This window comes from Tachysurus fulvidraco, chromosome 9 (genome assembly GCF_022655615.1).
Source record: "Tachysurus fulvidraco isolate hzauxx_2018 chromosome 9, HZAU_PFXX_2.0, whole genome shotgun sequence".
Lineage (NCBI taxonomy): Eukaryota > Metazoa > Chordata > Actinopteri > Siluriformes > Bagridae > Tachysurus > Tachysurus fulvidraco.
In genome coordinates, this window is record NC_062526.1 from 3,806,973 (window position 1) to 3,833,257 (window position 26,285).

The 26,285-nt window shown below is 39.3% G+C and overlaps 1 protein-coding gene across 1 annotated transcript in view; it reads right to left on the reverse strand.

Moving 5' to 3' along the window:
• The window catches only part of LOC113653246 (calcium-binding protein 7), a 28,937-nt gene extending 12,887 nt beyond the window's left edge, over positions 1-16,050 (reverse strand). The window contains exon 1 of the mRNA XM_047817978.1: positions 15,576-16,050. Within this exon, the coding sequence (XP_047673934.1) occupies positions 15,576-15,684 (109 nt within the window). The 5' untranslated portion in view covers positions 15,685-16,050. The remainder of the gene's footprint in view (positions 1-15,575) is intronic.
• Positions 16,051-26,285: the final 10,235 nt, after the last annotated feature.

The following is a 26,285-nucleotide window of genomic DNA, read 5'->3' on the forward strand; positions in this document are numbered from 1 at the left end:
CGTGATTGTGGAGCAGTGTGAATTATGTCCACTCCTTTCTCATCACTGTGCTCAGTCATGATACTTCACTGAAATCTAACCTTGTCCAAAAAACAATTCATTTATTTTTATGGATTAAAAAAGGAAAATATTGAATCAGCAGATTTCTAAACATCGGTGTACCGGTAAAAAAGGGTTAAGAGCTACGACCGGTGCTAATAATTGAAGTTATATGTAATAGAGCTCAAACTACAGAAATCGATTTCAGTCTACAGAATTTAGGTCTTCTAGTTGCTATGATGCTGTCTTCACTACGAAGCTAAAATCAGATCTGACATGACATTACAGCGCTTCTGGAAATGGCAAAACTCAGAGCAGAAACTCGGGCAGGTGAAATTGTAAATAGATTTCCTGCTAAATTAAAACCTACCTTCCATCCAGCATTTATTTCTTATTAATAATTCATATATATATATATATATATATATATATATATATATATATATATATATATATATATATATATATATATATATATATATATATATAATTATTATTATTACTATTATTACAGCAAGACGTAGTATTGTGCCTCAGCGTGCATGGCTGAGATATGTGACTCGGGAGCAGTGAATAAAGCGAGACCTCCTTTGTTAGCACACATCCTTATAATTACATGATGACAGAAGCCTGACTTTGAGTAGAAAGCTGTCTTCTGTCAAAAAAAAAGCTCTAAAGAAGGATGCAAAAACGTCTCTGAACATCTCGTCGGAGCTGACAGACAGCAATGAGAGACGGAGAGAAAGAAAGAAAGAAAGAAAGAAAGAAAGAAAGAAAGAAAGAAAGAAAGAAAGAAAGAAAGAAAGAGTATTCCGTCGACCATCTTTATCATTTTGACTCTTAACTCCTGACAATTTTTATGAGTAATCCATTTACTAAGGGATTTGACACCTTCTTAAAAGCAGGGTACCTAATGAATCAGCCTTCAATGTTTGTTATGTAGAGTATAGCTATTTTAATACGTACCCTTCCACTGAGTCAGTCTATAAAACTGCCATCCGTCTGTTGACCTTAACGTGATATATATTATGTGACAATACAGAGACGTGAATCACTTATGAATCAAATGAATCATATCAAAAAGCAGGTAAAAGGTAAGAAACATGTATTTTTGTATTTAGAAATAAATTCAATTAGATTTTTTTTTTTTTTTTTAAACCACATGTCCAATACCACCCAAAATTCTAGGTTGTTGCCAAGACACAACAAAACAACTTCTCTCTTTTTCTTTATTCTCTCTAGAAAAAAAATCTTGTTGAATTGACTTCATTCAAATTTAGTTTCACAACTGTGAATCGGAGAAAAACTTGACAATAAAATAGACCCAAATGCAGGATAGTGTAAAATAAACAATATTTAATAACTTAAAAAAAACACGAAACATGGACACAGACTAGTCAAGACAACATCATGACAACAACAGAAGATTCGCGCTGCTCAAGGCAAGGCGGCGCAACTAAATACTAACAACAATTAACACATGAGGAACATGTGTGCATAGGCAGGGAGGAAGAGACAATGGCGGGGAAGACACGTGAACACAGAACAAACAAAAGCACGTGGCTGAAGTCGGGGCTGAGTCCTGACATAATGGCAATATTTACCTCAGAGAGCAGCATGTGCTTCTTGAGCTATTTGTTAATGCTAAGTTTTAGCAACAGTAGCCTGATTAGCTAAAGACTAAAACGTCTGTGAGGTAATGATAGCATACTCCAGCTGAAAACATGTTCAGCAAAAAGAAAGTGTGTTACAAAACTGTATCAATACATTTACAGAACCTTTTAAATCAGTTAAGCTGTTTCAAACCTGAGGAAATATCAAGAGTTATGCTAATTTTGAAGAAATAAAGATTGAACACCTGTGTATAAAAGTATAACAAACATGAAGCTATTTTTTTTTTTGAGGAACATACAACTTTTGAAGTAATCGATAAGCATCATTTTGCATAGATGTCCTGTTTTTTTAGACTGTTGTATTTTGTTATTCTGTGTGTTGTTTGTTAGCAATCGCAAGCTAGCTCTCAATAGAAAGCTGGGTCTAGCTTCAATTGAGTTGTACTTGCTTGCACTGTAGTTTGATTTGCAGCCAAATCACATCCCATTATGCAAATAACATGCGTCTCTCGTGAGATGGAGATAATGTGAGTGATTTTTAGACAGCTTATTGAGTTGAGGAAATTTTGTGTCTGAAGAATCTAAAGGAATAAACAACAACTAGTATACAAAAAAGATAGCAATGTAGCCACTTTAAATGGAAATGGAAATGTAGCTTATTACTACTGTTGCTCAGAACAGTTTTTCCCACTCGGTGTGATGTTTGTTGTGCGTGTTCAGTTAAAACATATGCTGTAAACGAGCCATGCTTGACCCCGCTACGCCTACTATCTGCTTAGCTCACTCGAACACTCATACAGCAGACGCTCAAGTAAATCATTCTTGCTTCATCACAGATCCTGGTTCCTGATTCAGTCCTGAGGTTCATATGATCTGTGTCTTTATGGATTACTTCAGAGTTCTCCAGCTTTTTCCTACCTCTCAAAAACACTCCAGTAGCTATTACTGCCTTACAGCCAATGTTTCTGGGGTAGAGTCTGGTTTCACTGGCTCCCTAAGCACAATAAAGCACATACTTAAGATGACCTGACATCCTAATGGACCATGCGTCCACTAGAAGAGTCTTTTTTGTTGTTGTTGTTGTTTAAGCAAATAAAATGGTATGCTTTCACGGTATGACTAATGGCTTTTCAATGATTTGTCCCTGATCAACCAATTGCAATGAAGCCATGACCCCTAACTTAAACACAAGTCATATATATATATATATGACTTGTGTATGTATATGTATGTGTGTTATATATAAAATATTTATGGAATTGGATATATATAAGATTTATAAGATTTTATAATATGACATATGGGTTTTTTCCTTGTTTAACAAACAAGGAAAAGGGCTAGAAGATAGCCAGTGATGCACCTGACCTGAGTATAAATCACCTGAGATGATCAGCAATTCATATTTTAAGTAGAATTCATATTCTCTCTGTTTGTTTTTCTGTTTTTGTTACACTACGAGAACCAAATCCTGTTTGAGCCGGAGGTCATTCATTTTTAATTTGAGATGTCAAGCTATAGCAACGGGAAGGGAAAACCGGTGGTGTTGGTGGAGTGAAATTAAAGAGGGTGGGTCTGCCAATCTATGTGAATGTCTTCTGCAATACTGCTAGTGAAAAGATCAGGAAAAAAAATAGTCAGAAAAGCTCCAACCCAATTAAAAAAGAACACTTTCTTTGAGGCATATGACTTTGAGGATGACTCTAAGATATAAGAAACAAGGCTTAGCACATACTGTATATAAACATTGCACATTCCAGTTAACACAGAACAGGTGAACACAATCAGATAACTCACCAATGGCTGGAATAAGGGGTGGAGACAAGACCATAGCAAAAAGAATGGCTCATGGGAATGTAAAGAAGAGTGCATGGAGTAAATTAAAACACAAACACTGCTCTGCTTCACATCTTTGCCAGTGGGCTTATTTTACTTCCCCTCTCGGGCAGTAAAGCAGAGGGCTTAAAAAATACACACAGTGTTATTTACACAGTACTAATACATGTTAAGTGTACTTATGTGTTTCAACACAGAAATCGCTGTATAGTTTAAGCAGAAGGGAACAATGACAACACTTTTATTTTACATCTTAAGCCAAAATGTCATCTCTCATCTCTGGAAAAACATGAAAAGTTCAAAGCTTTTGTTTAAATGTCAGATTTCTTGTTTCTTTCATGTAGGTCAGTGACGATGCTTTGTCTCGGAATGAATATAGATGGAGTACATTCAGAGGTGTGATACACACACACACCCTAAACAGATAACACTAAATGTTGTAAATACTAATCTTTTAAATACTTCCTCATCCTTATGGCAAAAAATTAAAAATCAACCAGTGCACGTGCGGGGGCGTGCACACGTGGAGGCGTACACGTGAGTGGGTGTGCAAGCTGAGCTCAAGTTTTAAAGTCTTTCACTTGTACACTGCCTACAGCATACTGCATAAGTACGCTCCAGCCTGTTTGTGAGTTTACCTCATCTCACTCTTCACCCAGAACAGAAATAAAAACATCAGCAAACATATTCGCAACGTTTTTACTCAAACCTTTCAATACAATATTATTGTAGCATTGGGTAGAATTCATTTAGCCTGCAGCACTGACGTTAACATCCCAGCATGCTTTTGCATAACGTTCTCACATCTTTATCTCATTATTGTCTTGGTGCCTTTTCTCAGGGTTTTATTTGTGTTCTTTGTCACTAGTTAGCAATAAAACCTTGTCAGAGATTATATCCTGAAGATGCACTGGCAAATTGTAAGTGCAAGATCGTGTCACTGCCTCATATATCTTATACTATAAAAAAAAACAAAAAAACAATCTAATGTGTTGTATATGTCTGGAGATTGTGTCCGTTCCTCATCTAGCATGTGGAGTAATAGCTGTAAAAACACTAAAATAAATAAATAAAAATAAATAAATTGCTTACTTCGTATCAGCTATCAACAGTCAGTTCTTTACTTTCTTTTTTTTTTAGTTTGTTAGCAATAAAAACACAAACGAACCGCTTCCACCGTTACAAACTTTCAACACTGGAAACTCCTTCCATAGGCATTAAATACGTCACAATATCAAATTTTTTGTTTGTTTTCTCCATTACTTATCAGTCTTTGAGCATGATTGAGCTGTTACTATACAGTAGAAAAGCTAACACCTCCTAAACACCTCGTGACCAATCAGATTTGAAAACCACAGCACTTAGGATATGATATATATATAATGGCTGAAAGGCACCTTGCCACACAATGAACGATGTGTAATGAGATTTAATTGCCTTCTAATCATCCATGTGTGTGTGTGTGTGTGTGTGTGTGTGTGTGTGTGTGTGTGTGTGTGTGTGTGTGTGTGTGTGTGTGTGTGTGTGTGTGTAAGAAGAGAAAGCCTCCTGGTTTAGTAATAAGCCCATGCTGGGATGAGTGCTGGCTAATCGTCATCTGATTTAAACAGCAACACATGCTTCTAAAACACACACGGCAAGCTGCGATGCTGGGAAATGACACATTGTTTTCAAATTAAAAAGGAATGTTCATTGCATGCTTAACCAGATCTGACATTACAAAAATAACACACATACACACGCACATCCACCGGCTTTTGTGTACTTAGCTATCTTAGCTTAGTTCTTTTTACAATATGGAATTTACCCAGGGTTGACAATAAACTCTGGCTCTTAATAATAATCTGATGTTTCTAACTGTACATTCCTAAACTCCTCTTTAACTTTATTTGCATATTTGCGCCCTCCAGTCATGATTGGATAAATCCTGTGTGCACCCTCTTTAAATATCAGTTTGTCTCGTGCTTTATCGTCATTGAGGAAAAATCGGACAGATCTGCTTGCTTCTTTGGTCTCGAGCAGATATTGTTATTTTTTACAGCTTTGTAATCTTTTTACAGTAGGTCTTTTTAAGTTGACCAGGGGTTCGTAGATATCCAACATCCGCTAATTATTCAGTGTAACATGTTTGTCTTTTGTTACAGGGTGCACTTTTGTAGTGGTCAGTGTTTTAGCTCATGAAGCTAACTCCTGAGCCGTATTACGTGTATGCTCTGCTTGTGCAGGGTTTATCCTCATTTTCTACCGCTTATCCGAAGTACCTCGAGTCACGGGGAGCCTGTGTCTATCTCAGGCGTCTTCGGGCATCGAGGCAGGATACACCCTGGATGGACACACACTCTCATTCACACACTCACACACTACAGATAATTTTCCAGAGATGCCAATCAACCTACCATGCATGTCTTTGGACCGGGGGAGGAAACCGGAGTACCCGGAGGAAACCCCCGAGGCGCGGGGAGAACATGCAAACTCGACACACACAAGGTGGAGGAGAGAATCGAACCCCCAACCCTGGCGGTGTGAGGCGAACGTGCTAACCACTAAGCCACCGTGCCCCCGGGTTTAGATCATGACAAGCCTTAAGTATATGTTATGATAAAGCATACTGTAGTCTAACCTCTAGTAGTATTAATATACAGTTAAACTGAAGTTCAACTTTAATGTGTTAGATTTAGTAGAAATACTTTTATATCCATTTCAATACACTGATTCTGCTTTCTGAAAATGTTTACACATGAGTAAATTAACTCCCAAAATTGCTTTTCTTTCCTCTGGCTATTATAAGTCATGCAACTGAAACAAATAATTTTAAATGCATCTGATCACCAGCGCATCAGCGCATACAAATCAGATGCGGGTCTGTTCGGGGATTCAGCATTTTCCCTGAAAAAAAAAAAGAAAAGATGCAAATAGGAGATTATTTTTCTTGCTCCATTTTCATTCCCCGGAGACACGAGGAACATGCCGGGGGTGAAGAGACGAGTCTGACAAACACAGGGGAAATACTGTGTATGCGGCACAGTGACAGTCAGAAAGCAGATCATTTACATCTCTGCTTCAATGTCAGTTATTTATGCAGAGCTTTTCAGAAGTTAAGAATAAACTCATCTTCCTTTTCCTTCCAATTTTGCTATCGCTATTAAGTTTTACAAATAACTAGGATATCGTGAATTTATTACAGAATCCAAACAGTAACCAGAAGCGTTAAGAAACCTGATGATCTCAAGGTTCTAAATATATTCTGATATATGCTTTAAATAGATTTTGTTCCTATGAATCAGCAATGAATGAATCGGTGTATGAATCAGTAATGCTCAATTGAACGGATCGACGTATGAATCGGTGAATGAATCAGTGAATGGATCAGTAATGCTCAATTGAACGGATCGACGTTTGAATCAGTGAATGAATCACTAATGCTCATGAATGAATCGGTGTATGAATCAGTAATGCTCAATTGAACGGATCGACGTATGAATCAGTGAATGAATCGGTAATGCTCAGCGAATGAATCGGCGTATGAATCATCAGTGAATGAATCGGTGTACAGTATGAATCAGTAATGCATCAGTGATTGAATCAGAAATGAATCAGTGAATGAATCAGAATTTTCTAGAACAGCAATTCTGACAATAGTTCCTACAGTCATTTAAATCACAGACATATATTAATCTTCTTATACGCTGATAACATATTAGTATGTTATTTATTGTCACTAGCTACATCATTTAAGATAAAAATAATTGATATTTATTAAATGACACTCTTAAAACAAAGAACAAAACAATTGTTTATTGTAATCCTTTATTATTATTATTGTTTATTGCAACGTATAATCATATAAATAATTAACGGATAGCATGAAATAATATTACATAAAAATAAATGTAATTTTCATATTCAGATAAAATGGCAATTCTCTGTTGGTTCGTTAGCTACATTTATTTATTTATTTATTTATTTATTTATTTATTGTAAAAAGGTTTTAGCGCATTAAAATGTTAACAGGCATGGCGATATGTCTTCAGAATGTTGCAAAAAAAAAAGTTTTTCCACAAAAACTGTTGGGTACAGACTAAAAAAAGGGTCATATGACAGAATTGGTATCATGCACCAGCCATGGAAAAGTGCCTGGAGAGGAATAGATGGCTTTGTGATTAATGCAATGGAGGCAACTATCCGTCAGGGGAAGAACAGAGTGTCTATGTTTTCCAACACGCCATAAACCTGTGGCATAAGATGCTCCAAGGAATTACGGTATGCAGTTTCCTTGCCGCTACATTAGGCAGCCTGATATAATAACAGCACATTAATTGTTCTTTAATAGCTGTGCACATGGCATTGACTAACCCCAGAAGTTTCCTCCATTACTGTTTACTCGGTGCAACCTGTGATGGGCTCAACGCCAGAACCGATGAATTTTTACAGCTGACCCCGATCTGTTTTACAATAGTGTGTTGTTGAGTCTGTGAACATAATGAGGTGACATGAAGAGTTGACTCGACTCCTTAAATCGATTTAACTTCGATTTTTTAAAAATCACACTGTATTAATCTTATTGCCTCTCTGTCTGTCTATTTATCTGTCTGTCTGCCTGTCTGTCCATCTATAGATCGCTCTATTTTTCTGAAAGTGAAAAGTGACAGTGACGTGACATACGGCTAAGTACGGTGACCCATACTCAGAATTCGTTCTCTGCGTTTAACCAATCCAAAGTGCACACACAGCAGTGAACACACACACACACCGTGAACACACATCCGGAGCAGTGGGCAGCCATTTATGCTGCGGCGCCCATGGAGCAGTAAGGGGGTTCGGTGCCTTGCTCAAGGGCACCTCAGTCGTGGCCGGCCCGAGACTCGAACCCACAACCTTAGGGTTATGAGTCAGACTCTCTAACCATTAGGCCAGTGGTCCCCAACCTTTTTTCGCCACGGACCGGTCAATGTTTGATCATTTTACCGCAGCCTGATGGGGGTGGGGGGGTGGCGGCTATAAAATTAAATTAAAATGAATAATTTTGATTTAATTGTATTTAAACATGCCTTTTTAACTCACTACAACGCTGAATCAATGAGAACCCTGAGCTTGTTTCTTTGCAACGAGACGGTTCCATCTGGGGTAATAGGAGACAATGACACCCGAAGTGTGTCGCTTATGTCCAGTTTAATCCGTTGTTTTGTTTCGGTTGCCGTCACTGCAGAAAACCCCACTTCACACAGATAGCATGTCGGAAATGGCGATAGGGATTTAAGTGCTGTGGTGACAATCTCAGGGTATTCCGCCATGACTTTAATCCAGAACACCGGCAGAGTTTCTAACTTTCTAACGACGTCTGTTTCGTGCTCATTTTTGCTAATTTGTGGGTTAAATTTAAGCAAACACAATATACACGTACACCAAGCACTGTTAAACATGACAAAGTACCGGTGAACAGAGAGAAGAGCGATACACACCTTCTCTCCACCAAAGCTACAATATCATGATATTTTGCGCATGCGCGGTATCGGTGCGGCTTTAGGTGACGTCTCTCAGCTCCCGGTTAACCTCTCGTCCATGGAAAGTCGCACAAACCCGAGAGAAATACACCACAGTGAATAAAATGGAAATAATTTAATGTTCCTTGGGGCAGCCCGGTACCATTTGGTCCACGGACCGGTACCGGCCCAGGGGTTGGGGACCACTGCATTAGGCCATGACTTTCTGTTTATTACCTGCCTATTTATCTGTCTGTCTATCTATCAATATGTCCACATATCTGTCTATCTACAGTAGAATGCGACAAAACGTGAAAAGAAAACATCTGCACTTTGAGTAGTCTCTGCAGCCCAATTAGTCAAATCTGAAGTCTCATCGAGGATGTTTAGGCTAAAATGCCATGCTATTAATATCAGTATCAGTGCCTCAAACGTCAGGCAACAAACCACTGAAAAAAGAGAGCGAGATCATTTCAGTTCAATTCATCTCAAACAGTGAGAAGTGAGAGCACAACAGTATAAACTATAAATCATGGAAAACGAGTCATATAACATTCTAAGTGTTGTATGCATTTTCAACTCCAGGGCCTAAATGAGCGAGTGTAGAAGCGCAGGGACATTATGGAGTAAATCCAGCGCAGCGTCACATTTCAGGTTGCTGTCAGTGTGTTGAATCTGTTGGAGTTTCAGCTTGGAGGAGTTAATCTGTCACTGCTGATTTTTACTGCGCTGCTTGAACTGCAATGATTTTTCAGTACATTTAAGTATTGACTTTTTTATTGAACACAACTTTCCCTCTGGTGTTTCTGCTGCCACTGACTAAATCTTTCCCAGTTTTTGGAAAGGAAATTACAGTAGCTTCATTAACTTATAAGGCAAAAAGAATCAATGATCATCTTTGAATCTGCTCAGAACAAAAAACAGAACAAGTGAGTACCAAAAAAAAAAAACCCCTGAGTCATCACCACGCTTCAGTTGTTGATTCTGTAAGAAGTTGTTCATGAAAAATGAGCATCATCAGGGAGCACATGCAAACAGCTTGGCAGTCTGCATGCGTCTCTGGACTGCGCTGAAAGTTCCCGGAAACCTTTAGCCTAATTATGTGTCTCCTTTTCAGCAGCAGTCATTCATTACCCAGCACGGGCGTTCAGGCTTCACTGCAGGTTCCGTGTGCACTTTTCTGCCAACTGGATCGCAGGAAAATGCCGTCTACTGTGTGAAGTGTAAAGCTTTATACACCATATAACTGGTCCAGTTAAGCTATAACAACCTGGAAATATTATCACATGACTTCAATTAGATGCAATGACTTAGTCAATCAATCAATCAATCAATCAATCAATCAATCAATCAATCAATCAATCAATCAATCAATCAGAGTGCCTGAATATCTATCTATCTATCTATCTATCTATCTATCTATCTATCTATCTATCTATCTATCTATCTATCTATCTATCTATCTACTGTATCTGTCTGCCTGTATGTCTGGCTTTATGTCTGGCTGTATGTCTGCCTGTATGTCTCTATCTATCTATCTATCTATCTATCTATCTATCTATCTATCTATCTATCTATCTATCTATCTATCTATCTATCTATCTATCTGTCTATCTGTCTACTGTATCTGTCTGCCTGCATGTCTGCCTGTATGTCTCTATCTATCTATCTATCTATCTATCTATCTATCTATCTATCTATCTATCTATCTATCTATCTATCTATCTGTCTATCTGTCTACTGTATCTGTCTGCCTGCATGTCTGCCTGTATGTCTCTATCTATCTATCTATCTATCTATCTATCTATCTATCTATCTATCTATCTATCTATCTATCTATCTATCTATCTACCTGTCTGTCTACTGTATCTGTCTGCCTGCATGTCTGCCTGTATGTCTCTATCTATCTATCTATCTATCTATCTATCTATCTATCTATCTATCTATCTATCTATCTATCTATCTATCTATCTACTGTATCTGTCTGCCTGTATGTCTGCCTCTATCTATCTATCTATCTATCTATCTATCTATCTATCTATCTATCTATCTATCTATCTATCTATCTATCTATCTATCTATCTATCTATCATTTAAAAAAGAGCCCAACTTTCCTCACTATATGTAAGTCAGGGTGCTCTCTGGAGCTGCATCAACTAACGTTGTATTCTGGAGCTGCGAAACTAACTGTGTTCTCTAACGCGTAATCCTATCAGTTCTCTCGGCACTTCCATCCTTCTACTCATGACTGCAGCTGCTTCTCTATGTCCTACAGCATCGTATGAAATTACTGCATGATCCGTGTCTTTCCAACATGTGCTAGCTGACAGGGAGACGGCGTTCTCTCTCGCACATGAAATAAAATCCTCCACGCTCATGTGAACCCCCTCATCGGACAGGAGAGAAATGCAGCTTCAATCACGGCTGTTCTGACACCTCTGCCACCTCTGCCACCTCTGCCAAGCGCTTTAATCAAGCTCGAAACAAGCTCAGTGCCTGATCATCACGGTGCCAGTGGAATGCCATGTGGAGCTCGTGGCCAGGTGCAGGAAACATCTGGGAATATCCTGAGAACAGCAAACACTGCCAATCACCAGAGTGTTACCGGCATAGCATGAGGCAACTCTATTCGTAGTGTAGCAATGAAATAAGCAGCTGCAGAACAACCGGGATTTCACTTTACTTACAGTAATAGAGTTTCATCTGAAAGTGCCAGCTGAGTGTTGAATAAAATCATTCAAAATGGCTGCAGGCTACTTTTATTTAGATAATTTAACGCAGTATTAAACATTACATCAGATTGGCAACATCATTCCGATATCTGGCCTGAGATTAGAGTTACTGATTCAACTCCTGATCTGTTCTCTTACCCCATAACAAACTTCCCAAGCTTCTGACCAGCTATGATGACGAATCTCCTCAGTGCATCCTGAAATCTCTCTGAATTATCTCGATTTAGCAAACACTTCCGGATCCATCGTCCTAAAGTCAATGAGGTTTTTTCATTCATTCATTAATTTTCTACCGCTTATCTGAACTTCTCGGGTCACGAGAGGTTCAGGCGTCATCGGGCATCGAGGCAGGATACACCCTGGACGGAGTGCCAACCCATCGCAGGGCACACACACACTCTCATTCACTCACACACACACACAGTACGGACAATTTTCCAGAGATGCCAATCAACCTACCATGCATGTCTTTGTACCGGGGGAGAAAACCGGAGTACCCGAAGGAAACCTACGAGGCACGGGGAGAACATGCAAACTCCACACACACAAGGTGGAGTCGGGAATCGAACCCCCAACCCTGGAGGTGTGACGCGAACGTGCTAACCACTAAGCTAACCCCGTGCCCCCCAACAAGGTTTTTATTTTGGTTAAATGTCTTATTTAAAAGGTCTGTGGTGTCTGAAAAACAAGCTCAAGATATTTCCTTGTTTTATTCTACAACACTATCCGCAATCCTCCACTCGTGATTATTTAAAGCATGGACGTGTCATAAAAAAAATACAGTGGGCAGAATAGAGTTTAGAGGTTAGAGCTGTATGAGACGTTAAACGTCATCACGCTACACAGGAAATCTTATATCCTTTAGCCTGGTTGTGTTAATACTAATAACACACATCCAGCTCTATGAGGGAATATTATGTTTTGAAATAAAGCTTCATAGTGATGATGTTAAAGTCGTGTGATAATGGTGGAGCTTTATATATGCTTATACAGTAGCTTTATAAACTTTAGCTTTTTACTTTTTATTGTATTTAGGCTTCAAACTTCAGAAACGCCGTGTGTTCGTGGAGATAATCGCGATGAAACGAACATGTAAGAATCATAAACTATTCTTGATCTCAGTTTATTTTCTGCAGCAATCCAAAAACCAGCGTAAAAACCCTATTAGCTTTTTGTCAATGGGACCAGCGTGAGGATTATATTTATTAGTTGGATGACAAAAATGCCTCGTCTCTGCAGCACTCTATTGCTTAGTACTCTATTCTCCATGTTGGTTTTTTTCCCCACCTGGACACTAAGGTGCTACCTGATTGGTTAGCTGCTTTTTTTTTTTTTTTTTTTAAGAGCTTATTGTCACTCTGGAGATATAAACTCAAACATTACACATTTGAAAATTCATAGTTGTTATTCAAAGCAACATCAGAGCTTGGCAATTTAAAAGCTTTTATTTAAAAGCTGTAAAATAATCTTGTTCACCTAACTAGCATGGTTACTTCTACTAGCGATGAAGCTTTATAGCGAGTTTTGTGTTACGATACGTATATGATCACGTTATCTGTATTATAATGTATGAAGATGTTTTACTTCCTCTTTTTTTTACTTCTTGGTATTTTAACACACCATTGTTTTACTTTCTGGTTTTTCTTTCATTTGCTATCATTAATCATGATTTTCATCTAGATTGAGGCTCATTTACTCAGTAATGTACACTTTGCATGTTTCTCGTCATTTCGCACGATCTCTTATATCGATGACGATTGAGACGAGCCCTAGAGACTTCATGATTGCTCATTAGCATAAATTTACCGAACCTGTATCAGACAAGGTTTTGGTTCTGATCCACAGTATGTGAAGTGCAACATTACACTTAAATGTTTTGCATATAGTAACTTGGAACTCTTGTGTTATCATGGTGTCCTTGATATGGATCAGCGTTAGCTATACGCCGTATCCACAGAGCTCGGTTATCTCTATTGTATCCCAAAGGTTATACATGAGCATCCTTATAGTATATAAAGTGATCTATTAACAGACCAACACCTCATATTCTATTCTATTCTATTCTATTCTATTCTATTCTATTCTATTCTATTCTATTCTATTCTATCCTATACTACTCCATTCTGATGCATTAGACAGAAATATAAGAGGTTAGTGAACCCCATGAGCAAAAATGATTTATTTTTGACGCCTGTGAAAGAGCGTCTTAGCTCCGCTGTCTTTCTCTCTTCCATATCAGACTGCGCTAATCCGCTCTTGAAGTGTGTGTGGGTATGTGCCTGCCTTTGTTTGTGTGTTAGTGTGCCTCTTCTTGACAGTGTTTACAATTTGCCTTGCACATCAGAGGATGCGCTGAAACTGTATGGACCTGAATCCTGATGCAGGTGTTTGAGACACAAGTGTATGTGTGTGTGTGTGTGTGTGTGTGTGTGTGTGTGTGTGTGTGTGTGTGTGTGTGTGTGTGTGTGTGTGTGTGTGTGTGTGTGTGTGTGTGTGTGTGTGTGTGGTAGGCTGACAAGATGGTTTTGTTCATCACGCTACCCGCTGTAATAGCCTGTCACCTCAGAGTATCACTAAGCAAAAACCCCTCCCCTGCTTATGGTTTATATTGGAACCAGCCACAGATGACACATTTCCCTTCATTTAAAAGCTGTACGTCAAAATAACGTATTCACACGTCGTTTCCTTCCATTTCTAGAAGCGTATTTCTTGTTTAACATAAACGCTCTACAGACTTTGCCTGTTTATGATCAAGGTGAGTCTTAGCTTTATTAAAGGCATGAGTCATAAAGCTCATTTCAGTACTGACTAACCGGTTTCTAATCGCAACAAGCTTTTCTTCCTGACACAACTTTCCAGGTACAGAAGTCTATAAAACCTACCGAATAGAAGGATAATGAGTATCAAACACCTTGCTCTTATAGACTCCTCCCAAGTCAATAATGATTTGAATTATTGCTTTAACCTTGAAGAAAATCGATAGACTAAAGCTGAAAATTGGAATTGAAATTGATTTAGCTGCCTCACACACACACACACACACACACACACACACACACACACACACACACACACACACTTCACTGTATCTCTTAAAGAAAAGAAAAAAAAAACAAATAAAATACAACAATCTCCCTGATCATTTGACTTGTAAATGATAGAAAAAAGTTCTAACATTTAGAGTTACTTCAGACCAAATGTTTGCTCATTTGTATCAAGTTCCAATAAAATATAGAAAGGTGGAAAGCCTGATCCGATCCCGGTGGATTTTTTTCCACCAATTACGAAATTAGACTTGAAATGGTGACTCGGGAAGGAAAAAGATTCACAGTGAAAATAAAATAATGATGAGAAATGCCATCAGCTGCTTGATAAAAAAAATAATAATCCATTATACCTGATATGCAGCAACATGTCTCATGGAAGATATATGAGCGGAGACCTCCTGATATAGTTAATAATAATAATTATAATTATGACCATGACTTTTTTTTTTTCCAGAAAGAAAAAAAGATTTTTTTTTATTTTGCAATTTTTTATTATACACTGATTTATTCTGTGGAAAATAAACACAGAGAACACATTAACAGGTGCTCTGAGACCGATGGATGCGCTTCATAGTGTTTTCTGAGTCGATTCTGTCATATTGGAGTTACATGTAGATTTAGATTCCTAATAATGATTACAAATAAATAAATAAATAAATAAATAAATAAATAAATAACAGAGGTGACAGTGTCGAAGGAAAAAAAAAACTCCCTAAGACGACAGGGATGACTAAGAACCAACGACAGGTTGTATTCGAACTCAGCTTTCTGGTGCGTTATGCTCATCAGATAAAGCTCTAAAGATCTAGTGCCCAGGGAGCTCGGACTCACCCTCCAGTTCATCTTCAGGTAGGTTGACCGGTGTCCCGTACGAGAGGATGTCCGGGATGGTGCAGATCCCGCGGTACATCAAAGTGGAAGTGACTGGGTGCATGGGCATGTCTGCGCGCAGTCCCGATCTTCATATATGACCACAAAGTCCGCGCCGCGACAACTTTTCCTCCACTTCCTCTTCAACGCTGCTTAGTGCAGCCACTCCGCAGACGAGGAGAGTGCAGATAGAACAAACCGAGTGTCTCTCCTCCGTGGAGAACAAGGCGCACAGAGCTCTGAAGCGAGGGACAATAAGGCGCATTCCTCTCACACGCGGCGCGCGCTGTAGAGCTGTCCGCGGTCCTTACGCGCGCGCGACGACCCTGAAATAACAAACTGTTTTCATCGCTAGGATTAATCACTTACGTCTATTTTTATTCACGTTGGCTCTGAATACATAGTTACCTGCTCAAGGTGACTGAGGTGCGCATCACTGGAGTTGTTTTTTTTTTTTTTTTTTTTTTTTTGCAATACCGTTTTCTCACTCGTTGCCAAGGCGACGCGTGAAGGCGGTCCTCCATTACCATATTGCCTCTTATTAGCCACTGGATGCACGCAGTTGCTAACTTCTCATCCTTTTTTTTGCACAGTCACAAACGCTAAAGATAAAGATGTTCAGCTGGACTAGTGATAAATAATTCTGCTACACCGAAGCTGTGGATGGTCCCACATGGACACGCTAAAGATTTGTTCTTGCCATGAAAAAATGTAGCCTCACTTCTGAGAATAATTTCATCTGGACAATAGATTTGTACCTAAAAACTGCTGCTGTGATCATAGACAATCATCCAGGACTCTTACTTAGCAGTCTGCTCATTCTGAACATCATGTCACCAGTCCATCACTGAACACCACGTCACCAGTCCATCACTGAACACCACGTCGCCAGTCCATCACTAACACCATGTCATCAGTCCATCACTGAACACCATGTCATCAGTCCATCACTAACATCATGTCACCAATCCATCACTAACACCATGTCACCAGTCCATCACTGAACACCACGTCACCAGTCCATCACTGAACACCACGTCGCCAGTCCATCACTGAACACCACGTCACCAGTCCATCACTGAACACCACGTCGCCAGTCCATCACTGAACACCATGTCACCAGTCCATCACTGAACACCATGTCACCAGTCCATCACTGAACACCATGTCACCAGTCCATCACTGAACATCATGTCACCAATCCATCACTAACATCATGTCACCAGTCCATCACTAACATCATGTCACCAATCCATCACTGAACACCATGTCATCAGTCCATCACTGAACACCATGTCACCAGTCCATCACTGAACACCATGTCACCAGTCCATCACTGAACACCATGTCACCAGTCCATCACTGAACACCACGTCGCCAGTCCATCACTGAACACCATGTCACCAGTCCATCACTGAACACCATGTCACCAGTCCATCACTGAACACCATGTCACCAATCCATCACTAACACCATGTCACCAAGCTATCACCGAACATCATGTCAGCAATCTATCACTGAACACCATGTCACCAATCCATAACTGAACACTATGTCACCAATCCATAACTGAACATCATGTCATGAATCCATCACTAACATCATGTCACCAATCCATCAGTGAACACCATGATAAATAATCTGTCACTGAACACCATGTCACCAATCCATCACTAACATCAACAAATCCATCACTAACCTAAAACAATGTCACAAATCCATCACTGAACATTAAGTCACCAATCCATCAATGAAGGTCATGTCACCCGTTCATCACTGAGCATCATGTAACCAAATCAATCAGTGAACACCATCACAAATCAATCAGTGAACATCATGTCACCAATTCATCACTGAACAATTTTTGGAAACCCCAAAAAGACAACATGCAGACAGTGACCCAAGTTGACAGTAATCCTGGATCTGTCATATCTAAACTATATTATTGTATACTATAATTTCTACTCAAAACTAAGGACTAGTTGGTGTAATTTGGAAGTTTCTGGAACAATGTGAACAATTTGAATACCTCAAATCCAGGAGTAACACGTCTGCGGTCCAATCGAGTGCAGATGTTAGCTCGCTCTCAATCAACTGCATATTAAATTCTACATTTACATAATTTCATTTGACTGAAGCTTTTATATAAAATGCCTTACAGATGAAAGTGGATATAGCTGAGCATTTTGTTTAAAGCCTCGGGACACAAACAAAGCAGTGCTTTGTTAGTTTGATGTTTGACACTTGCCAGTTTTTGACCTTTTTTTAAATAATTTTTTTTTGTAATCAGTAACTCACACTTCTGTCCATTTTAATGCAACGTGTGCAGTAAGCGTACCACAATGGGCTCTTTACTGAAAAATGTGCCAGGATTCAAACTTGCAATCTCTTTATGATGCCACCATTATCACTTATTGGGAGTCGAGTGATGTCACGATGTCTCTCTCTCTCTCTCCTGTCAGTCATAGTGCCGGTATCCAATCATGTACATCTGTGAGCTCACATGTCGTATGTGGAAGAGGGCGATGTTGCATTGCCCTGTAATGCAGCATGAGCAGCAGTTCATAATCATGTCTTCACATGTCTTTTTTAGGAAGCTTGTGCTACACACACACATCATCTGTATGGACTTCACAGACCCACACAAAACACACACACTGACACATCAAACTGTTTACATGCTGCTTACGATCCATCAAACTGTTTACGTGTCGTTTTGCACACTTTTCTGCTGTTTTGCACAAACTGTTCGACGTTTCAGTTGTTTTTGCACAATTTTGTGCATTGTACAATATCTCAGCCATTTTGCACATACTATACAATATTTCAGTCATTTGCTGTTTTTTTGCACAATTCTATATATTATCCCAAGGACCTGGTGCTAAGAAACTGTGTTTATTCTAATGTTACTACATGAAATATTGTTTGAATCTTCAGTAGTAGTAGTAGCCTTTATTGTCACCGGTCACAGGTACCGTGAAATTAGCCATCAACCTGTCCATACATACAATACATACAATATGACAGGGGGTGGGGGGGGGGTGGGGGGGTTCAGGACAGGAAGACAGGGAATTGAAAAGAAATACAGCATAACATGAGGGAAGGGAGGAGAAAAAAAACAACCCCCAGACTATGCTCGGGTGGGGAGTACAGTGTGGGAACAGGAAAAACACCTCAGCAACATAAACAGTACGCCATAAACACACAACTTACAACAGGGTAGGGGATTGGGGGGTGGAGGTAAACCTGCACAGGCAAGCAGCCATCAGGTCCTGCAACCTTTATCTTCGGCACTGTCCTGCACTGTCTTGTCTGTCTTGTATGTCTTGTCCTGCACTGTCTTGTCTGTCTTGTATGTCCTGTCCTGCACTGTCTTTTCTGTCTTGTTTGTCTTGTCCTGCACTGTTTGCACCAGGTTGCACAGTTGCACTTTATGTGGCTAAGACTACTTACATGTCCTTATAGCCCTGTCTTTGTTTTATGTAGCACCCTGATCCCGGAGAAACGTCGTCTCATGTCACTGTGTACTACAACAGCTATATATGGTTGAAATGACGATAAAAGCTTCATGACTTGACTTGACATGACTTGACTTCAGCTTTTCTGGTTGTTATAAGTATCATATAATAGGGGAGCTGGTTAGTGGGTTGGAATCGAAACAATTTGTGGTCAAATACGGTGGAAAAAGCAGTCTGACGGTGAAGGGAGCTTGGAATAACGCACAGTTTAATGACTACATTCATTCTGGTTTGTTAAAGCATCAAATTCAACAAACTGTTCTAGACTGTGGTGCTGCATGACCACAGCTGTCAAATGGAATTGAATATATTCCAGTCCAATCACTGGTTTAAATCAAATCCGCTATAAACAGCCCCAAACTGTAAGTGAATTATATCACAACTTAATTATTCCTCAAGCCCAAGGACATTCTATCTGGACCCAATGTGATTACAAATAACAACAGAGGGTGTGACTCAACCTGGCAGCGTTTTCAGAGCCCTACTAGAATAATAGAGGTGCGAATAATGATCCGTGCAGTGCTTCAGCTCTTTGTGAACAGATATTATAGTGTCTTGATCTACATAATTAAAATGTGAATGATTTCCATTGGACGCTTTCTCGGTCCAGTCCTCAGGGAGCTCTCGTCTGGCCTGACCGTCACTCCGTTCCAGCTATACAGATGGACCAGTCCAGCTAATGCTGCAGAATTCTCATGTCTCATGTCTCAGGTCCTAGTTTTTGTAATATATAAAGATGTTTCATTGGTTGGTAAGCAAACGTCTTTCTGAGCCCAAACACTTAACATGCCACAACGTAGTGTCTTACTTTTGTTCCAGTCACAATGTACATTCACGTCCTCTATTCTCAGACATCATAGATGCAACCTAAAGATTTATTTTTGCACATTTTGTACTTAAACCAATATCCTAAAAAAAAAAAAAACTACTGGCTTTTGGTTTTAAATATTTGATAAATATTATTGTAATATGTGGCAGCATGATTTAATGGTGGGATGTGGAGGAGGGAGAGGATGAGCTGAAAAAGTGATGTTTATGTCCTATTTATGCCTTCTCTCTCTCTCTTTCTCTCTCTCTCTCTCTCTCTCTCTCTTCGTCTCTCTCACACACTCTCTCTCTCTCTGTCTTCTCTCTATCTTTGTCTCTCTCTCTCTCTCTCTCTCTCTCTCTCTCACACACACTCTCTATCTATCTCTCTCTCTGTCTCTCTCTCTCATTCTCTCTCTCTCTCTCTCTCTCTCTCTCTCGCTCCCCTCTCTCTCTCTCTCTCTCTCTGTCATTGTCTCTCTCTGTCTTTCTCTCACCCCCCCACTCACTCTCTCTCTCTCTTTCTCTCTCTCTCTCTCTCTCTCTCGCTCGCTCGCCCCCCTCTCTCTCTCTCTCTCTGTCATTGTCTCTCTCTGTCTCTCTCTCACACCCCCCCTCTCTCTCTCACTCTCTCTCTCTCTGTCTGTCTGTCTCTCACTCCCCCCCTCTCACTCTCTCTCTCTTTCTCTCTATCTTGGAATAGTCTTCCTTTGGAATAGTCTTCCTGATAGTGTTCGGGGCTCAGACACACTTTCCCAGTTTAAATGTAGATTAAAAACTCATCTCTTTAGTCAGGCGTACACATAATATATCCCATAATATCATGCACTAGTACATCAGACCGGCACATTTTTATGAACAGCAGATATGTTAATCCCTTTCCACTGCTTCTCTCTTTGTACCCATCCCGAGGCATCCGGACATTGTACCAGCGCCCAACGTCCTCTGTGGGACGAAGCCTTTGGACGTCCACTGAGCCGAGGCCGACTCTAAGAATCCTGAGATATCTCCAGTTAGACTCTGTGATACTCAGGAGATCCGAAGTCCATGATCCTTACACCAATACAACATTTATCTGACTGTATATTACAATCACACCCCCAGTGTCACCCAGATGAGGATGGGTTCCCCCTTGAGTCCGGTTCCTCTCAAGGTTTCTTCCTTTACCAATTTAAGGCAGTTTTGCCTTGCCACTGCTGCCTGAGTCACCTCAGACTTGCTCATAGGGGAATAAATACATACACATTGTGAACTATATACATCTAATAATAACCTAGAATTTTTATTCTGTTAATTCTTATTTCATTTATTATTCGTTATTTCCTTTATCATTAATTATGTTTACCTTCTGCTCTGTTTATGTTCTGTAAAGCTGCTTTGAGACAATGTCTATTGTAAAAAGCGCTATACAAATAAACTTGAATTGAATTGAATTGAATTGAATTGAATCTATCTTCGTCTCTCTCTGTCCCCCCCCCCCCTCTCTCTGAGAAGGAAGCTGAGATTGTGTGTGGCCGCAAGCAGAGTAAAGCTGATTAGCAGGATAAGCGGCGAGTGCAGAAAAGCTGCACTTCTGTTTGTTTAAATTTTCCGGTGCTGCCTGTTAGCCACACCAAGGGGCATGGGCATCAACAAATAAAATCCTACGTGTATTCTTTTACTGGCTCTGATCTGGACTTCAAGCAGTGTGCTGATGAGATTTATCGATTCTGTTGGATATAATAATGCTGTGCAACCGTAGGCAAAATATATTCTACATTAAATGATATAAAACATATAAATCGACTCTTTTTCTTTACCCAAAATATTGTTTGCTAAATATTTTATCCTGGTCAAGGCCAGGGTCGATTCAGTGCCTATCCCAGGAAAAGTGAGAGCGATATGGGAATACGCCCTGGATAAGAACCCAGATCAGTTTTTGTATAAATTCCCACATGAAGCACCGTGACCCGAGACCCCGAAGCTGAGAAGCAGCAATGCTACCGTAATTTCATTGATCAGGTTATGAAGCAATAGTGCAAGCAACAAACCAATTTTTCTGCCATGTTAGACAGCAATTCAATTCCCCACATGAACAGACTGGTACTGTGTCTAAAATAATACCCTGCTGCTCATTCCTTACCAACAGAGTTATTGGGTTATCCGTATCCTTATATTATTTCGTTGTGTCTCTCACTTATTGCAGTGCATCATGGGGGTTTATAAGAGCACAGTTCGCAGTTATGCTACAAAAACAAAATACAAACAAAGGACACATAATGTGCACTTTCAGCCAATCGTTTATCTTCTTCATCTTTAGGCTTTCCCTTCACTTGCACCCACTAGCTTCATACCCTCATTAATTACATCCATATACCTCCTCTTTGGCCTTCCTCTTTGCCTCGTGCCTCGCAGCTCCATGTCCAACATTCTTCTACTAATATACTCACTCTCCTTCCCCTGAACATGTCCAAACCATCTTAATCTGGCCTCCCTAACTTTGTCCACCAATCGTCCAACATGAGCTGTCCCTCTGATGTACTCGTTCCTAATCCTGTCTAATCTTGTCACTCCCAAAGAGAACCTCAACATCTTCAGCTCGGCTACCTCTAGCTCTGACTCCTGTCTATTCTTTCGTTTGGTTATACCGACTGAAAACGTCCCATAAGTCAATTTTCATACTGGTGGGATGATATAATGGCAGTAAAAATGGATAAAAGTGTGTGTCTGAGGTCAGTGTTTTGATGTGAAAAAAGATTTTAGTTTGTATGGTAAACATTTGTTTTATACGTATCTATAGACAAAAGAGCTCTAGATTTAAGTCTCTATCTAAGCATAGGGTTTACAGTTTTAGCAAAATAATCCAAAGCAAAAATGGGAAAAATAACTTTACGACTATTATGAGTTAAAACGAACCCCGTTCTCTTCTAGTAACACCGAAAGGAGCAAATTTTGATACCAAGCTCAAGCTGAACTGCAAACGATCCCCTTCGCTTCAGTAACCTGGCAGGAAAATTGTTACGTATGAGAACGTCGGAAGAGATTTTTTATTTATTTATTTATTTATTTATTTATTTTTATAAACAAGCAGGCATTATCCACTCAGACACCATTTTCAGTATTCAGTTGAATATTTTTCTCCCTTTGGTTGTCACATTTGGTGAAATATTTGCAAGCAGGTGTTCGTATCCCCCTCGACAATGCCACCACGAACACAAATCATTTTTAAAATCTGCCTCTGACACGGAAACCTCTTTCACCCGACGCTTGGCTGTGTTATCTGAGCCAGATGTATGTTATTAGAGTAGAATTTCTAGCTGTGATGGATTTGTGGCCTGTAAATGATCCTATTGTGGTTCCCACCTGTGGACTTTGGGATGGTGCTGTGGGACACAGGTGCACCGATGAAGACCTGATGGACTATTATGATCAGAGCCGAGTTTCTGTCTTTGTCTTTGTCTTTGTCTCGGTGGCTGTAAGATACGGACTGTGGTACGGCCTGTGTTGTCTTCTCCATGCTGATGGATGGACCTCGCTTGCAGGTTTATATACAGTACATGCATGCACACACACACACACGCACACACACACACACACACACACACACACAGATATAAAATGAGAAGGCAGGTCTATTCACTGTCACTCAAACAGCTAGCCTGTACAGTCTATAGAGCACTACCTCTCTTTATCACTCATTCTCTTCTCCACATCTCTGCTTCTTTTCCTTACTCTCTGACTTCCTGACAGCAGGCGGTCTCTCTCGGCTGCTCTGGCTATCCTTTGAGGACGGGCTCCCCCCGTTTGACAGCGCGATAAAGGCAAAGGCAAAGGATGTGCAGGTGAAAAGCAATGAGGGGTGGTGAAGGAGAAATAAAACCCCAAGCCTGTCATATTTAGGATCCCTACAGTCCTGAAAGAATGAGGCTAAAACCCTAAGGTCAGAATATCAATGCTGTTTATATTTGGATGACAGGTTTGGCTTGGATAATGGAGAAAGAAAAGATGGAAAAACATAGAAATATGTATTATTAAATACATATGGAAATGGAAATAAAGTATCTATCTATCTATCTATCTATCTATCTATCTATCTATCTATCTATCTATCTATCTATCTATCTATCTATCTATCTATCTATCTCTATTCGCCTCTCTATCTATCTATCTATCTATCTATCTATCTATCTATCTATCTATCTATCTATCTATCTATCTATCTATCTATCTATCTATCTATTTATCTATCTATCTATCTATCTCTATTTGCCTCTCTATCTATCTATCTATCTATCTATCTATCTATCTATCTATCTATCTATCTATCTATCTATCTATCTATCTATCTATCTATCTATCTATATTTGACTCTCTATCTATCTATCTATCTATCTATCTATCTATCTATCTATCTATCTATCTATCTATCTATCTATCTATCTCTATTCGCCTCTCTATCTATCTATCTATCTATCTATCTATCTATCTGTCTATCTATCTATCTATCTATCTATCTATCTATCTATCTATCTATATCTATTCGCCTATCTATCTATCTATCTATCTATCTATCTATCTATCTATCTATCTATCTATCTATCTATCTATCTATCTATCTATCTATCTCTATTTGCCTCTCTATCTATCTATCTATCTATCTATCTATCTATCTATCTATCTATCTATCTATCTATCTATCTATCTATCTATCTCTATTCGCCTCTCTATCTATCTATTTATCTATCTATCTATCTATCTATCTATCTATCTATCTATCTATCTATCTATCTCTATTTGCCTATCTATCTATCTATCTATCTATCTATCTATCTATCTATCTATCTATCTATCTATCTATCTATCTATCTATCTATCTATCTATCTCTATTCGCCTCTCTATCTATCTATCTATCTATCTATCTATCTATCTATCTATCTATCTATCTATCTATCTATCTATCTATCTATTATTAATTTATTATTATTATTATTACCTTTTAAGTGCCAAAGACACAAGCAGTTTATTTTTGTAGAAACATCTCTACACATTTAGGAACACACCTTCACAGCTAGTCACAGGTTGACACACAATCATAACAATCCCTACTGCATTTACACAAATAGGTTTTTCCCCTTGTGCCCTATGAGGTGCTTATTTAAGTACAATATTTAAGAAGCAGGAAGCCGTTTGGGATCCGGAACGGTCTCTAAGCCGGCGATCACCGTTACCATAGAAACAGCTGTAAATAAGGTTGAGAGAAATCCTAGACAGAGCTGTAAATAAGGCTGTATGACCTCACTTCCTTACTTGTTATGAAGGAATATGTGAGCTGATTAAACTGACTTGTTTTGTTTTTTATATTTTTTATTTGGTTTTAATTTCACATTTACATTTACAGCATTTAGCAGACACACTTATCCAGAGTGACTTACATTTTTCTTATTTCAGTTTATACACCTGAGCAATTGAGGGTTAAGGGCCTTGCTCAGGGGCCCTACTTGGTGGACCTGGGATTCAAACCAATGACTTTCCGATCAGTAGTCGAACGCCTTAACCACTGATCGGTAATCAAGTAGATAGTTGTTGACTGAAAATCAATTGCCTTCAAGTGTTGCCAAGTGGAAAGACAGACTTGACAAAAAAGATTTTAGCTAGAAAGACAACATGAATTTCTCTGTTCTGAACAAACCCTAAATGCTTTAACTAAACAAATCAGCTTTCTCATTTGAAAGTAATATTTTTACTGATTCGGGAAGAACTTCAGAAGTGCATCTTCCTCCATTCCTATTATTGCAATCCATATTAAGTACTGTATTGGCACTTTCCAGCTATGACAAACATCCCCAACAAAAGCAGCCTCTTAGCCACAGCAAAATTGTTGCTGTAACCTTCTCTGCAATTCACAAGGCACAAAAAGCCCTCACTACGGGGCCATTTGTTCAAAAGGTCAGCCGGCACTGCACCCATCAATAACACCTAGAGGACTTAAAGCCAAGGCCTAGACACATGCTGAGTAATGAACTGCTCATAGAATCTGTCTTTGGCAGGGATAAATGCCCCGAGAGGGGCTCTGGGTTACAGGTCATGTACTGGGATTTGATCACTGTAGAGGGCAGCGTTGAGCTCAGATGCTGTGCCTACTGAGTTTGGCGTAAGCTATATAGACTTTTGCCAGTGACTGGAGAGGCGAATTAGAGTCTTATATCACCACTGTATTTATGACTCACATACCCACACTCAACAATCTATTTCTGACTTGCTAAATTGACATATATATATATATATGTGTGTGTGTGTGTGTGTGTGTGTGTGTGTGTGTGTGTGTGTGTGTGTGTGTGTGTGTGTGTGTGTGTGTGTGTGTGTTAG